Raw genomic sequence first — 11,357 nt, 5'->3', positions numbered from 1 at the left:
TTTGCACCTCTGGCCTTTGCTGCTTCGTTCCACAGCTGCGTTCAGCTGGGTGGTCCCCACCCCCCTGCCACCCCGCAACACACACACCAAGGATTAGGAATAAGGTTTGGTACATAATTTGTTGGTTATCGTCAATCTCATTTATATAATTCTAAAAAAGAGAGAGAGAAAGAAAGAAATGCATTCTATGTGAGGCATTTGTGGTTTCTGCACCGGAAACTTTATTTGAAACTGAAAAATGTGAATGTTTCCATTGGTTGCCAGATACAGGTTTTACTAAACTTCTCTTATTTGCAAACGACCTTCACAATTTTTGCCTTTTCTGCATGTCATCACAGACCACTGTGCCAATGAGTATGTATTAGTGTTTTTGTTCTGTTTTTAAATTTTTTCCATTACCATTTAACCCCCTTACACCGCCACCCCAGCAATGACCACACGGTTGTCCATGTCCACGAGTTCTTTTTCCTTTTTGCTCGATCCCCCCACCCCTTAACCCCTCATTTAGTTTTTATTTTTTTATTAGCTCATTTTTAAAAACTCAGTTACATTTCTTTTGAAAAGATGTTTGATATTACCACCATAAATGGAAATCAGGATCATTTGCCACAAAGAAAATGTAATCATCAAAACGAGAATAATGGAAACAGGTTGTTAAATTGAAGCTAGACAGTGTTGGCAAAAATACAATTTGTTAGGCTTGGAGAAGTATTGAAAATCAATAATCCCCAAGCAGAAACTTGGTCCTCAAGGTCATTAGAAGGACTGGAAAAGGCGTCACTTGCCCTCTGGTGTTACTCAGTGCTGTGTCCGGGCTCCATCTGGAAGTATCTCTTTCCACCGAAAGCCACCTTTTAAAAATTTTTTATTTTTCAGTGACAGTTTACATTCAATGTTATTTTGTATTTGTTTCAGGTATACAGCACACTGGTTAGACAGTCAGACACCTTACAAAGGGATCCCCTCAATATTTCAAGTACCTGCGTGGCATAGTTATTACATACCTGTTACAATATTATTGACTGTATTTCCTGTGCCGTACTTTGCATCCCCATGACTGTTGTGTAATTAGCAATTTGTACTTCTCAATCCCTTCAACCCTTTCACCCAGCCCCCCACCCCCTCCTCTCTGCCGACCATGAGTCACCTAAGCCATCCTGAACAGCACCTTTGGAAACAAAGTGTGAAGCAACCAAAGGCACACCCAGCCTGTTGCAAAATCACTTGTCTTGACTTCTTTGGCAAATACACACAACACTGCTAGTGGAGATGCAAGAATAAGGGGGGACAGTGGGTGTTACAAGCACCCCGACCTGTTAACAGAAAAGACTAAGAAAGCAAAAACAAGTGAGAATAAAAGCCAAAGCCTCAAAGTCTTCCATTTGGGTCAAAAGAGCTCAGATCACCAGTGTCCCCTAGGACTCAGCGGTAAGAGAACTTCTCCATGGCCCACCCTTGCCTCTGTCTTGAACCAACTTACAAGTCAAGAATGGAGTTAGGTCTGAACAATTCTTCTCTCACTTTCTAGACAGAGGAATTCACCTCAGAAACTATTGGAACTCTGTCCTGAAGGTACCCCCACTTAACCTCTCATTTCTGCCTTTTAATTTTTAAATGATGAGAAATACAACAAAGCTGGGTTTTTTTGTTTGTTTGTTTTTATTTTTGTTTTTAGCATTCCATTCCCAGGAAATCTCTTTTGCCTGCTGTCTCCTGTCTACCATCTTGGGACATAATTGGTGCTTACAGGATTATACTGAGGCACTTAAGAAATCAAAAAAACAGATTTAATTCTATTAGCATGTAGGTTCAATATAAATTATATTTTGTTGTATTCTGATATTTTGAGACTTGCCAATCTACATCTGCTTTATAGCATTGTTAGAATATTTGTTGAATGAGAACATCCTATACCCCAGCCGTGCTAAATAACTTGAAGTACTATAGAAACCAATACTGAGTTCTGGGCGTCCATTTGTTTTGTAGGTGGACATTCTGGAACATTCTCATAATGTCACAGTTGGTTATTACGCTACCAAAGGGAGGCTGGTGTACTTGCCGTCTGTAGTGATCGAAATGCTGGGTGTTTACGGGGTCAGCAATGTCACTGCAGATCTGAAGCAGCATACCCCAAACCTGCAGTCGGTGGCAGTCCTCGCCTCCCCTTGGGATCCCCAGCCTGCAGGCTACTTCCAGCTGAAAACAGGCAAGTAACTCAGAAGGAAGGGATTCCTATCCATTCTGGGACTGGGGACAGTACCAAGAAGAAGCCTGTTTAAAGACTCCATTGCTAACTGCTCTGTCATCTGTGTCCCTTCCCCAAAGGGCCCTGCTAAACCAATGTCCACACGTCCTGCACTTCAGCCTACATTGTTCATAGTTTAGTTGGAAATATTTCTTCATAGCAGCCTTTCTTCCTAATGTATACAATTAGTATTTACATGCACCAAGTACTATATATTATTGTTTTTTTCTGTATGATGGATACTGATAAGAGTTGAGTATCTATAAAATCTATACTTTGGAGCAACACGTTCCATCTACTACTGAGTTAGAATCATTGAGCTTAGGCCTTGGACTCTTTCTTTCAAGCTTGCAAACCCCAAGCATGGAGAAATCATTGAAATTGAAATATTGATCAACCTAGTAATGCAAGTCTGTTGATTATTCCCGCCTCCCCCCCCCCCCCCCCCCCCAAGAATCAGAAGGCATGCTCTCTCTTTGGGTTGTTTTTTAGCAGTCTTGGAACAGATATCTACATATTCCAAGCAAGTGAAATCACAAAATCCTTTGCACTGGAGGGAATCACAGGTCCAATCATACTTTTAATTCTTCTAGCTTATAAATCATTTTTAAGAGCCACTTCCAAAACTACAGCCAAACCTTGTCACCCTTTACTTACCTAATTGCTCTGATGTATAAATTGTGGTTTTGTATTATGACTGCTGTTAAATCCAAGGCACAAAGACACAGTGTTGGTGAGTGCTGGTTTATTACTCTCGTTCCAGTGCTTCAGTTTGTGAGCCAGTCCGACAACATCCAGTCCTGCAAGTTTGCTCAGACGATGGAACAGAGGCTACAGAAGGCCTTCCAGGATGCCGAGAAGAAGGTTCTGAATACCAAAAGCAACCTGACCATTCAGGTAAGGAGGAAGGCACTTGAGCTGTGTAGTTGACAGAGGCCAGTCATTATACAGATGTTGGAAAGAGGTGACTTGGTTGCCCATTTCAAAGCTGCCTGGGGTCAATGTTCCTTTGTACTTTGAATGTGTGATGTAGGCAGGAGACGGTGCCACTTTGGGGCCACTGAGTCGAGTCAGTCCCAGTGCTGGTGAGGATGTCTGGGGTGTGGATGCTATGTCGCTGTCTACCTGCTATGGTTTGGGATTTTATGTTTATTTTCCCATGTGAAGGTTCCTCAGGCCTTTCCAATAAAGTTTTTATTTTTTTTAATTGTACTAGAATATACTACATAAGACATGTCAAATGTCTCCTATAAAATGAATTCTTTCTAAATAGCTAACTCATTAAGATTTGCTTATTCTGTGATATTCACTGAGTTATTTTCCAAATATCTACATGAGCAGTCTCTTACTTTACACACACACTCTGTGTAATTAGGGCTTCCTATGTGCCAGGACTATGTTAAGTGTTTAATGAATGTTTTGCTACATAATACCTAAGACATTCCTTCTGAGGTGCTATTATCATCGTTTCACAGAACAGGGAACTGAGAGAGGGGTGAGAAACTTCCAGAAGGGTACACGGTTGGTAAAAAATAGAACAAAGACTTGAGCCAAAGCCCACTCTTATCCACCATACCACGCTAGCATCCATGCAATGTGGAAATGGAATCCTTGGTGAAATTTATAGCAAATGCATGAGTTATTTCCCAGGAAAATCCCACTCCTGGTGTTCTATATATACTTCAATTTCCTGGATTTACAGTAAGCGTGCCATCAAAAGCCTTTCTCCGACCCTTTTTTTTTTTTTTTTTTGCAATTGTATAGATATCATCCTACTAAATACAGATGCATCTTCTTTTTTTCTCCTTTATTTTATTGTTATTGTTTTTCTATTACAGTTGGCCCATTTTTCCCCCATTGCTCTCCCCTACCCTGCCCCCCCCTCCCACAGTCAATCCCCACCCTGTTATCCATGTCCATGGGTCATTTATACTAGTTCCTTGATAGACCTTATCCCTTCTTTCCACCTTTTCCCCCTCTGTTTTTGCTGAGCTAAAAACCTTTGCAATGAAACCCAGTGGTTTTGAAACTGACATTTAGCATAGGTGAATTATTAGCAACGCCACTATGATGTAGAAAGCATACGATTTAATTTGAATGAGAAACATTCCTTTTCTAGATTCACCCAGACTGGAAGTTTCTCATTATGATTTGGTTCATATTAGACTAAAGTCTGAAAACATTTCAGAGCCTTAAAATTTATGTAAGCAGTGTGACTCAGCTCTTTTGTGGGAGATCTTTTTTTCTGATTGGATTTGGACTCTCACAGGTACTCAAGTCTGGTTACAGCTAGAATATACTCTGATTTTATTCAGAACACACTCTGCTTGTATTCTGGAAGCACAGACTTAACAGAACACTGGCTATTCATCAGGCACTGAGAGGGACACCAAGGTGAAAAGCGGTCCTTGGCCTTAGCAAGTAAGAGACCTTCCTTGGGAAAGACTACAACAGACAATTTGAAAATTGTATCTAAATAGATTTTAGATACTCTAGAATATATCAACAGCTCTTGAAATGAATGGATAATTGGGTGAATTATTTTATTAACCCCGTTTCTCTTTTTGCCTTGGCGAACAGGAAGCCCAGAGACAAAGTTGTTGCCTTGGTTTAGTAACCGCTAAGCCCCTCTATCATCATGCATAGACAGCTGTATGAGAGCCTTTCCCCCGGGGCTGCCTTTAATGTGTTTTTCCAGGATCTGGTTTTGTAATTATAACTTTCCATTTTATTGTATTAAATATAATTTTTGGAGTACCTTGGATTCTCTGTGGAATAAGACTCCATCAATATTTAATTAATTTTTTTAGAGAATCATTGAAAAGGGAACTTATAATTATTGTTTTACTTGTATAGCATTGATACTAAAGGCTAGATTACAGTAGACTCAATTAGGACTTTTTGGTGCAAACGACAGTATGCAAGTTCACAGACTGAAGCAGAAAGAAGAAGTGATTGGTTCACGTAACTGGAAGGTTCAAAGTTTATTTACTTCAGGCACAATTGGATCCAGGTGCTCACATGATTGTTTCATGCGGTTCTCTTTTCATTTCTTGGTTTGCCTTGCCCGGGGCTGCCATCATCCTCAGGCCCTGCGGGGTGGCCCCTGGCACCTCCAGGTTTGCCTCATTCTTATTGCTCACAGTCTGTGGAACCAAAGTGCCTTTTTGTGTCATTCCAGTAAAAATCCTAGTATTAGCTGTCATTGGACCCCTTCGGATCCTGTGCCTGTTTCTGGACCAGTAACTGACCAAGGAGATGAAATGTCCTGGTCAACTAGGTCTGGCTCAGATGCCCACTCCAGGAACTTGGATGGGGCAGCACCACCCAAAGCACATGAGCTGATAGGGGAAAAGAGGGGTTTCCCCAAGAAAAATTGTGATGCTGTCATAGAAGGGATAACAGCTTTCCATTTGGTCAGTCTCATGGGTCAGTCTCATGAATTGCAGCATGAGTGAGTGGGAAGTAAGAGATTCAGTCAGGAGCCACAGGAGTTTAAGAATGAAGACGTGGTGGGGGGCATAGCATGACTTTCAGGGAACAGCGATACAATCTTGGTCTCAGGCCTGTTGACCTCTTATTTATGAAGCTCGTGTTAAGAAACCATAAACAATGGTCCCACTTTTCTTAGCTATAAAAATATTAAAGGAGACACACATAAATGGAAAAAACATTCTGCGCTCATGAATTGAAAGATTTAGTATTGTTAAGATGTCAATACTACTAAGAACAATCTAGATTCAGTGCAATCCCCATCAAAATCCCAGTGACTATTTTTGTGGAAATACTAAAACTCATATTGAATTTCAAGGGACCCTGAATGGCCAAAACAATCTTAAAAACTTGAGGTCTCACACTTTCACTTTCTGATTTCAAAACTTACTGCAAAGCTATGATAAGACAGTGTGGTATAAAATAGAGAGTTCAAAAATAAACCCTTGCATATATGGTCAGATGATCTTTGATAAGGGTGCTAAGACCATTGGAGAAAGGACAGTCTTTTCAACCAATGGTACTGAGAAAATTGGACATCCAATAGGAAAAGAATGAAGTTGGACCCTTACCTAACACCATATATACAAGTTAACTCAAAATGGGTCAAAGAGCTAAATGTAAGTTTTAAACTATTAATATCAGAAGAAAATAGAAAAAAGCTTCATGATATTGGATTTGGCAATGATTTGTTAGATATGACACCAGAAACACAGGCAACAACAACAAAAAAATAGATACATTAGACTTTGTCAAAATTAAAAACTTTTGCAGACCAAAAGACACGATCAAAAGGCAACCTGCAGAATGGCAGAAAATATTTGCAAATCATATATTACCTAATGGGGGTTAATATCTAGACTACATAAAGAACTCCTACAACTCACCAACAAAAATCAAGCAACCCAGTTAAGAAATGGGCAAAAGATTTGATTAGACATTTCTCTAAAGAAGATATACAGATGACCAATAAGCACATGAAAAGATGCTCCATATGACTAATCATTAGGGAAATGCAAATCGACACCACTTCACATCTATTAGGAAGCTATTATTTAAAAATGGAATATAGCATGTTGGTAAGGATGTGGAAAAATCGGAACCCTTATGCACACTGTTGATGAGCATGTCAAATGGCAGTCCTCAAAAAATTAAACATAGAATTACCATAGGATCCAGCAATTCTATTTACAGGTATATAATCAATAGAACTGAAGCAGGGACTTGAATAGATATTTGTACACCCATGTTCATAGCAACATCATTCACAACAGCCAGACCAGTGTAAGCAACCCTAGAGTCTGTGCACAGATGAATGGATAAATAAGTGTGGTGTACAGACACAATGAAATGCTCTTCATCCTAAAAAGAAGGAGCTTAATTCTGACACATGCTACAGCATGGATGAACCTTGAGGACATTATGCTAAGTCATGTAAGCCAGTCACAAACGGACAAGTAGTGTATGATTCCACTTATAAAAGGCATTTAGTTTCATCGAATTAATGGAGACAGAAAGTAGAATGGTGGTTACTAGCGGCTGGGGAGAGGAAGAAACAGGAAGCTGTTTAGTGGGTACAGAGTTTCATTTTGGGGTAATGAAAATGTTCTGGGGCTGGATAGTGGTGATGGTTGCACAATAGCGTGACTGTACTTTACGCCACTGAATTGTACACTTAAAATGGGAAAATTTATGTACTGTATCACAATAAAAATGTATGAAACTGGTATAATGTTATATGTCAGTTATACTTCAATAAAAATATTCTTAGCTTTAAAAACTATTATAAAAAGAACCTGGTCAAATGTCATGTGCAGGTTCTTTGGGACCAGTGAAATTTAGTTTTGTTGAAAAGCAGAAAATAGAATGTTCACCACAGAGAAAAAGGATGGAGAGAAAGGCTGCAATGTTATTTTAGTTATTACTTTTATAGGTGACGGTACAGTGAGGTCCTTTGACTTCCTCAGAAAGAAGTGCCTTTCTTCTTGGTAACTTGAGAAAGAGGTATGAATACCTGTGGCTAAACCACATTCCAAAAATACTTGCAGAGAGGAGCATAAGTGTATGTCATTAATCATGGGACTGTATTATATATACTCTGTATATATAATTTAAAAGGAACTTTCACTCATGGGGAAAAGTGGGGAATTACACCAGGAAGCTATTCTTGACAGTCTTCCTCAAAGTAAGGTTTGAAAGGAAAGTTGTGGCCATGTTTATGTCTGAGCACACAAAGGTCTAGGAAAGATGGAGACCAGTCAGCTCCTGTTGGGAAGAGAGGACACACTCAAATGAAGGTATTTTAAGGAAAGTCCAATAAAAGGGACCTTTTGCAGAAGACTGAGCAGGTACTAGGGAAACCACAGGGACAGTGCAGTACCCAAAACTGGAACAGTTGGGGCTGAGGGGCGAGGGGAGGGAACACTTACAGAAAGCCAGAGGCCATGGCTGCCCAGCAGGAGCTTTGGCCCCACAGGAAGGGAGTCCCCAACACCAATCCTCTGACTTCTCTCTTCCTCTCTCCACATCCTCCTCATCTCCCTTTAGCCGAAGCCAGAGGGCAGAGGCGCCCACCTAGGTGGTCCACAGGGTCTGCCTCTGGGGGTGCAGAGCAGGACAAGAGGGGGTGGCAAGTGGATCTGGAGGAGGGAGGAGCAAAGATGGTCTCACCAAGTGGAATGATTTCCTGCTGCATCTGTTTTCCACATCTCATCTGCGGGGTATTTTTGTCCGCACATTGACCCAGAAAACCTCCTTTTCCAGTAATTGGAAAACTGACTTAGACAAAATGCGAGAAGAAAACCACACCATCTGATATTCATATTTGCATGTTCTATATTGCACAGGAAATATAATCACTCTCTAAAGAAGCTATTTTATGTTTCTGAATTTCTTTGTAATGAGGTTCAGTCACTCTGTTACTGGGTGGGTGGACATTCCCTGTCCTTTCAACTTGAAAGTTCCCCAAAAGTTGGACTCAGGCTTTCTCTGTGAGCACTTGGGCGGCTCCTTAAATTTGACATTCCTGTGCTCTACTTTGCATTGGCAGAACCATAAAAGTCACCTGAGACCATTTAGCCCCGGAAAAGATGCACACTGTCCGGGTTTGAATCCCGGCCCTGTCACTATTTAGCTGGGTGACCTTAAGCAAGCCCCCTGGTGATTCTGGGCCTCAGTTTCCTCCTCTGTAAAAGGGAGTCATAATTAGACACCCCTCCTAGGGTTGTGGGGAGGATTAAATGAGATAACGTGACTTTAGCACAATGCCTGGCACTTAGCGAGCAATCAGCGAGTGACGACTGTTGTTCTTGTCTCTTCCTCGCTCTTTCCCCACCTCCCTTTCATTTCTGCCCTCAACTTCTGCTTAAACTTCTTCTCCCACGACCTCCACAAAACAGACCCTCACCTTATTTGGCATGTCTCCCTCCCCTTTCCTCCTGTGTCCATTCAGATTGTGAGCACGTCCAACGCCTCCCAGACGGTCACGCTGGTGTACGTGGTGGGCAATCGGAGCTCTTTCCTCAACGGCACCGTGGCCAGCAGCCTCCTCCGCCAGCTCTCAGCTGAGCTGGTGGGGTTCTACCTCACCTACCCGCCGCTCACCATTGCCGAACGTGAGTATGTCCCCGTCTTACTGGGACTCGGCCATGTTCCCTGGGGCCTTTCTCCATCTTGCAAACATCCGCTGTGTCGGGCTGCATACTCACCCTTTTGTCATAAAACAGCAACTGGAGTAAGTGATACATGGGATTGAATTGATGACAAGATTATGGCAAATTGTAAAAAAAGCACCTGCTGGGTGCCTTTACTCTTCCATAGCTCTTATCTCATTTAATCCTTACAGCCACCCTGTGAGGCAGATGCAAATTAGCACCATTTTGCAGATGAGAAAACTGCAGTTTGTTAAGTTTAATAGAACATCCACGCTCACACAGCCAGTGAGACCTGGAATCTGGGGTTTGAACCCAAGCAGTCTGCCTCTGAGCATATAATCCTGCCTGGCGGGGCATCTGTCCTCAGGGCAACAGGGGTTGCTGTGGTACCCCCACTTCTGGGGCCTGCACCCCTTGTCCTGTCTGTATGTATCAATGCAGCTCATTGGCAATCAGCCTCGTGACTTCACTTGATGAAGTCCCTGAAGCCTTGTGGCCTTGTCTTCCTCTAATGCTTCAGTTACATAATCCTCATTACTACGCAGTAGGCACAGGCTTCGAAGGTGATGCAGCCTGCACTTTGTCCCCAAACACTTACTTGGTAGCCAAAGGAAGGAAGGATTTATGCTCTTAAATGTAATTGTTGGTACATTTCTCAAGGTCACTGGGAAAGTTCTTTTTTTTAATACATAATAGCAAAATTCTTCCTATTTCCTTCTCTGGTTGCTTTTCTGATGTTGTAAGTAAAGGCAATGATGTACGTGGATGGACTTCAGCACAGGGTAGCCATTCAGAATTTTTTGAATGTTTGTTTAATAGCAAGCTTTTGCGAATTTCCACGTAGTAAGGAAAGATAACTGGATTTTATGGAGAAGATTATGTCATAAAGAAGGCTTCATGACATGTGGCAGCATGTGAAGAATTTATTTTCTCAGATCTGGATATTTTGATAACAGCAACTAAGATTTATTGAGCACTTACTGAGTGCCAGGCACTGTACTAAGCCCTTTACAAGCATTAAGAAGTCTCGTGGTCACTACACCTGTAAAAAAATGTTAGTTACAAGCATTTTGCTGCTAAACTTAGTCCTTGACATTGGAAAAATCCATTCAAGAGATAACCAATCATTCCTAAAAATGGTAGGGATGGTTGGATATTTTTAAAGAGAAAGCTACAGTTCAGACAGGTTCTAGCTATGGATCTTAATAACGAAGATGTTCTACATAAGAAAGTTTTGATGGAAAACTGAAGGAGCAGAAATCCACAAACTTTAGAAAACTTCATCTGAAAGTGAGCACTTCACTGAGTATTTTAGCTTTCTGAACAGCAAGGTGGTTTTGGCCTGGAGGTCATAGGGTTCCTGAAAATGATAAAGCAGGATCCAGCTCCTTCATATTTTGTCAACCTATGTCTATTTCTTTTAACAATCTTTACCTGTAAAACTCATAAAAGTAATTTGGTGTGTTTCTTATTTGTTTTAGCGCTGGAATATCCCAACCTTGACATATCAGAGACAACCAGAGACTATTGGGTAATTACAGGTAACCTCTTATTTTATTTCCCTTTTTCACTCTATCAGATTTGTTTGTTTTTTCTTTAAACTGCATGTCAAAAGAGAAAAAAAACCTAAAAAATTAAAGCTGCATGGTACTCAGTGATAGGATTGGCGTCCCTTCTTTGGTCTTGTCCTAAAAGTCAAGGAGTTACTTTCCCAGGACCAGGAGTGGGTGGAGGAAGCAGAAACAAGAAAAAAGCATCACACTGAAGACGAGTATTAGATAACCAATTCAAAATAACAAGCTGAAAGCCCCACCTAGTAGCATCCTCTTTGCAGATAGTGGACCGATCAGAAGGTACAGCGTTTACCTGTAGCTCTCCAGGGTGTGTCCATGAGGATGGTGGTCTGTGTGAAGATGTAGGGCCTTTCTGCACTGCCCTACAAAATGCCAGTGAAAGTCAGAGGAATG

The 11,357-nt window shown here is 41.3% G+C and overlaps 1 protein-coding gene across 1 annotated transcript in view; it reads left to right on the top strand.

Annotated features, from left to right (window-relative positions):
* Positions 1-2,076: 2,076 nt before the first annotated feature.
* Positions 2,077-11,357, top strand: part of KIAA1549L (KIAA1549 like) — an 86,242-nt gene continuing 76,961 nt past the window's right edge. Inside the window, exons 1-4 of the mRNA XM_090267268.1 lie at positions 2,077-2,206; positions 3,009-3,142; positions 9,189-9,351; positions 10,872-10,931. Coding sequence (XP_090123394.1) covers positions 2,077-2,206; positions 3,009-3,142; positions 9,189-9,351; positions 10,872-10,931 — 487 coding nt within the window. The remainder of the gene's footprint in view (positions 2,207-3,008; positions 3,143-9,188; positions 9,352-10,871; positions 10,932-11,357) is intronic.

Source organism: Furipterus horrens, unplaced genomic scaffold (assembly GCF_987537825.1).
Source record: "Furipterus horrens unplaced genomic scaffold, mFurHor1.1.pri manual_scaffold_2, whole genome shotgun sequence".
Taxonomy (NCBI): Eukaryota; Metazoa; Chordata; class Mammalia; order Chiroptera; family Furipteridae; genus Furipterus; species Furipterus horrens.
The sequence above is the reverse complement of the archived record's forward strand: the minus strand, read 5'-3'. Positions and strand labels throughout refer to the sequence as shown.